This window comes from Sus scrofa, chromosome 10, assembly GCF_000003025.6.
Source record: "Sus scrofa isolate TJ Tabasco breed Duroc chromosome 10, Sscrofa11.1, whole genome shotgun sequence".
Classification (NCBI taxonomy): Eukaryota; Metazoa; Chordata; class Mammalia; order Artiodactyla; family Suidae; genus Sus; species Sus scrofa.
Genome location: NC_010452.4, coordinates 32090522 through 32094780, shown reverse-complemented (window position 1 = coordinate 32094780; position 4259 = coordinate 32090522). Strand labels below are relative to the sequence as shown.

The following is a 4259-nucleotide window of genomic DNA, read 5'->3' as shown; positions in this document are numbered from 1 at the left end:
CAGGGCCCTCGGTGACCTTTCCTCAGAGGGGACAGTCCTGCTGCTACCTCTCATACTTCCTGGGGGACTTTGTCTTCTCTGTCTCTCTAGGCCTGGCGTGATGTGGGCTGCTGTGCTGTGCAGGGTAGGGCGGGAACACGGAGGGGTGGTTGAAGCTGGAGAAGGGGTGAGGCAAGGCCGGTGTGGGGTGGCTGCGCTGGGGCCCAGAGTCCTCTCTCTCTCCTAGCCCACTTTTACCCCTTGGGCTGGGGCTCCAAGCCCCGTTGCGACTGTAGGGGCCTCCTGGGCTCCAGGCTGGTCACTGGGCTATGGCCCTTTTGGGGGTCTCAGTCCTGGGAGGACAGAATAGGGGTTTGAGAGGAAGATCAAGGCTGCCCTTTACTTCCCTCCCCCTTCCCTTCAGTTTCCTCACCTCTTACAGCCTTTGGAGCCCTTCCCCTTCTTGCCAGATTTGGAGGCCCTCTTGTCCTTCTTACAGTCCTGGGCTTGTGTCCGTGGGACTGGTGGCTTGTCCAGATGGCGCATCAGTTCCTGCACCCAGGCCTTTTGGGGGTCTGCACATAGCTCTGGCTGAGAGCGCTTCCGGGGCGAGAACCTGGGGTTCGGTGGTTAGTAAGCTCATCATGCCCTCCCCACCTGGCTGCCAGCCTACATCCAACCCCTTGCACCCACTTACAGGATAGCTGGGATGGGGCAACCCAGGCTTGGCTCCTGCTTCCGGTAGCTGCGTACAACGTGAGTAGGAATCTTCCTTAGGCTGTATTTGAGGCAACAGTCCTGGGCTCCTCCATCACTGCCTGCAGGTGGGGTTCACAGGGAGTGAGCAGCCGTGTGTAGGCTTCCACCCAGGCCTCTCCAGCCCCTTGTCCCCATCCTAGGCAACTCCCTCCTTGATACCTTGGGTGTGGGGGATGCAGAAGGCCAGGACCAGGACAAGGATGCGCAGAACCAGTGACTGAGCCATGGCTGCAGGAGAGCTTGAGTGAAGTGGATGGCTCCGAGTTGGGGGTCTGTGTGTGGGCTGGGATTGGGGTGCTGCCTATTTATGCAGATGGACACTTTCACTTCCCCCATCTCCAGCCACTCTGTCCAGGGAAGAATAGGGACGTCCCTCCTTTTCCTTCCTGAAAAGGCAGATCCTGTCCTGGCACCCAGCCTCACTGGTATGCGGAAATGAAAACTTCACACAGCCAGTCAGTCCCCCAGGCCATTTGAGTCCACCTCATCAATATCAGTTGAATCTGAAAAGCCCTCCTTCCATTCCCAGCCACTGTCTTGGTTCAGGCCTCACCACCTCTCCTCCGGACCACCTCATTTCACTCCAGCCTCTCCCCTTCCTTCAAGAGGGCCAAGGACTGTTCCTAAAATACAGATCTGATTATTGAGTTTTAAGTGTTCTTTGTACGTTCTGATAATAGACCCTTTTCAAATACATGGTTTGCAAATATTTCCTCCTATTCTGTGGTTTGTCTTTTCACTCTCTTGATTGTACCCTTTGACACATAAGGATGAAGTGTATTTTGTCTATTTTTTTTGGTCTGTGTTTTTATTGTCAAATTTAAGAAACCATTGCCAAATTCAAGGCCATGATTTCTCCTTATGTTTTTTACCCCAGCTTTATTGAGGTATAATTGAAAAAATTGTGTTTGTTTGTTTTTTTTGCTGCATCTGCGGCATATGGAAATTCCCAGGCTAGGGGTCGAATCAGAGCTGAAGCTGCTGGCATACACCACAGCCACAGCAATGCCAGATCTGAGACCCATCTTTGACCTATTCCACAGCTCACAGCAATGCCTGATTCTTAACCCACTGAGTGAGGCCAGGGATTGAACCTGTGTCCTCATGGATACCAGTCAGATTCATTTCTGCTGAGCCAGGATGAGAACTCCAAAACTGTGTGTATTTAAAGGGTACAACATAATGATTTGATATAGGTATACATTGTGAAATACTTAACACTATTAAGTTAATTAACACCTCTACTACCTCACATAGTTACACCTTTTCTTTCTTTCTTTTTTTCCTCTCTTTTTAGGGCTGAACCTGTGGCATATGGAAGTTCCTAAGCTAGGGGTTGAATTGGAGCTGCAGCTGCTGGCCTATACCACAGCCACAGCAACTCAGGATCTGAGCCTCATCTATGACCTACACTGACGCTCATGGTAACCCTGGATCCTTAACCCACTGAGCGAGGGCAGGGATTGAACCTACATCCTTATGGATGCAAGTTGGTTTCTTAACCCACTAAGCCACAATGGGAGCTCCACTTTTTCTTTGTAATGAGAATGTTTGAGATCTTCTTTCTTAGCAATTTTCAACTATACAGTACAGTGTTATTAACTGCAGTCACCATGCTGTACATTTCATCCTCAGAACTTACTCATTTTATAACTGAGTTTGTACCCTTTGACACATATCTCCCCATTCTCCCCACCTCTAGCCCCTGGCAACCACCATTCTACTCTGTTTCTATGTGTTTGGCTTTTTAATGTTTTTAAAATTTTGATTCTACATGTAAGTGACACCATGCAGTATTTGTGTTTCTCTGACTTATTTCACTTAGCATAATGCCCTCCAGGTCCATCTGTGTTGTCACAAATGGCAGGGTTTCCTTCTTTTTCTTATGGCTGAATAATCTTCCATGGGTACACACACACACACACACACAACCACATTTCATGTCTTCTTTATCCATTCATCCATTAATAGACACTTAAGCTCTTTCCCTATCTTGGCTATTGTGAATAATAATACAAGGAACAAAGGAGTACAGATATCACTTCGAGGTAGAGATTTCATTTCCTTTGGCTATATGCTCATAAGTGGGACTGCTAGATGACATGGTAGCTCTATTTTTAATTTTTTGAGGAACTTCCATACTGTTTTCCATTATGACTGTACCAATTTACATTCTCACCAACAATGCAAAAGTGTTCCATTTTCTCCATATCCTTTCCAGCTTTTATTTTCTCTTATCTTTTTGATAGTAACCTTTCTAACAGGTGTGATGAGATATCTCGTGGTTTTGATTTGCATTTCCCTGATGATAAGTGACTTGGTGCATCTTTTCATATACCTGCTGGCTGTTTGTGCATCTTCTTTGGAAAACTGTCTATTCAGGTCCTTTTCCTAGTATTTAGTCAGATTTTTTGCTTTTTTGTTTTGCTGTTGACTTGTATGGATTCCTATAGATTTTAGGTATTAACTCCTTATCAGATATATGGTTTCTAAATATTTCCTCCCATTCCCTATATCCCTAGATTTCCTTTCCTTTTTGTTAATTATTTCTTTTGCTGTATAAAAGCTTGTTTGTTTATTTGTTTGTTTATTTGAGGAGTTCCCATCATAGCTCAGCAGTAATGAACCCAGCTAGGATCCATGAGGACATGGGTTTGATCCCTGGCCTCGCTCTTTGGGTTAAGGATCTGGTGTTGCCATGAGCTGAGGTGTAGGTCACAGACATGGCTCAGATCCCACATTGCTGTGGCCATGTTGTAGGCTGGCAGCTGCTGCTCCAATTCAGCCCCTAGGCTGAACTTCCATGTGCTGTGGGTACAGCCCTAAAAAGAAAAAAAAAAGTTAAAAAATTTTTTATTATGGTTGATTTATAATATTGTATCTATTCTGCTGTATAGCAAAGTGACCCAGTCATACACACACACACACACACACACACACACTCACACACACACATTCCCTTTCTTATGTTATCTTCTATCATAGTCTAGCCCAAGAGACTGGATCTATAGTTACCTGTGCTATACAGTAGGACCTTATTGCTTAGCCATTCCAAATGTAATAGTTTGCATCTAGTAACCCCAAACTCGAAGTCTATTTAACTCTCTCTTCTCTCTCCCTTGGCAGCCACAAGTCTGTCTCTATGTCTTTGAGTCTGTTTCTGTTTTGTTAGATAGGTTCATTTGTGCCTTATTTTAGATACCACATTTAAGTGATATCATGAGGTATTTGTTTTTTTATTTCTGACCTCACTTATTATGAGAATTTCTAGTTGCATCCATGTTGCTGGAAATGGCATTATTTCATTCTTTTTTATGGCCAAGTAATTTTCCATTGCATGTATGCAACACTTCTTCTTAATCCGTTAATCTGTCTATGGACATTTAGGTTGTTCCCATGTCTTGGCTATTGTGAATAGTGCTGCTGTGAACATGTGGGTGCATATATCTTTTTGAATTGCAGTTGTGTCTAGATATATGCTCAGGAGATGGTGCTGGATCATATGGTAGTTCTATATTTAG

General features: G+C 44.9%; 1 protein-coding gene across 1 annotated transcript; it reads right to left on the bottom strand.

The window, feature by feature from the left end:
• Positions 299-998, bottom strand: CCL21 (C-C motif chemokine ligand 21). The gene is given in 4 exon segments (NM_001005151.1): positions 299-332; positions 413-595; positions 677-797; positions 898-998. Coding segments are annotated over 4 exon segments (405 nt in total). The 5' UTR covers positions 965-998.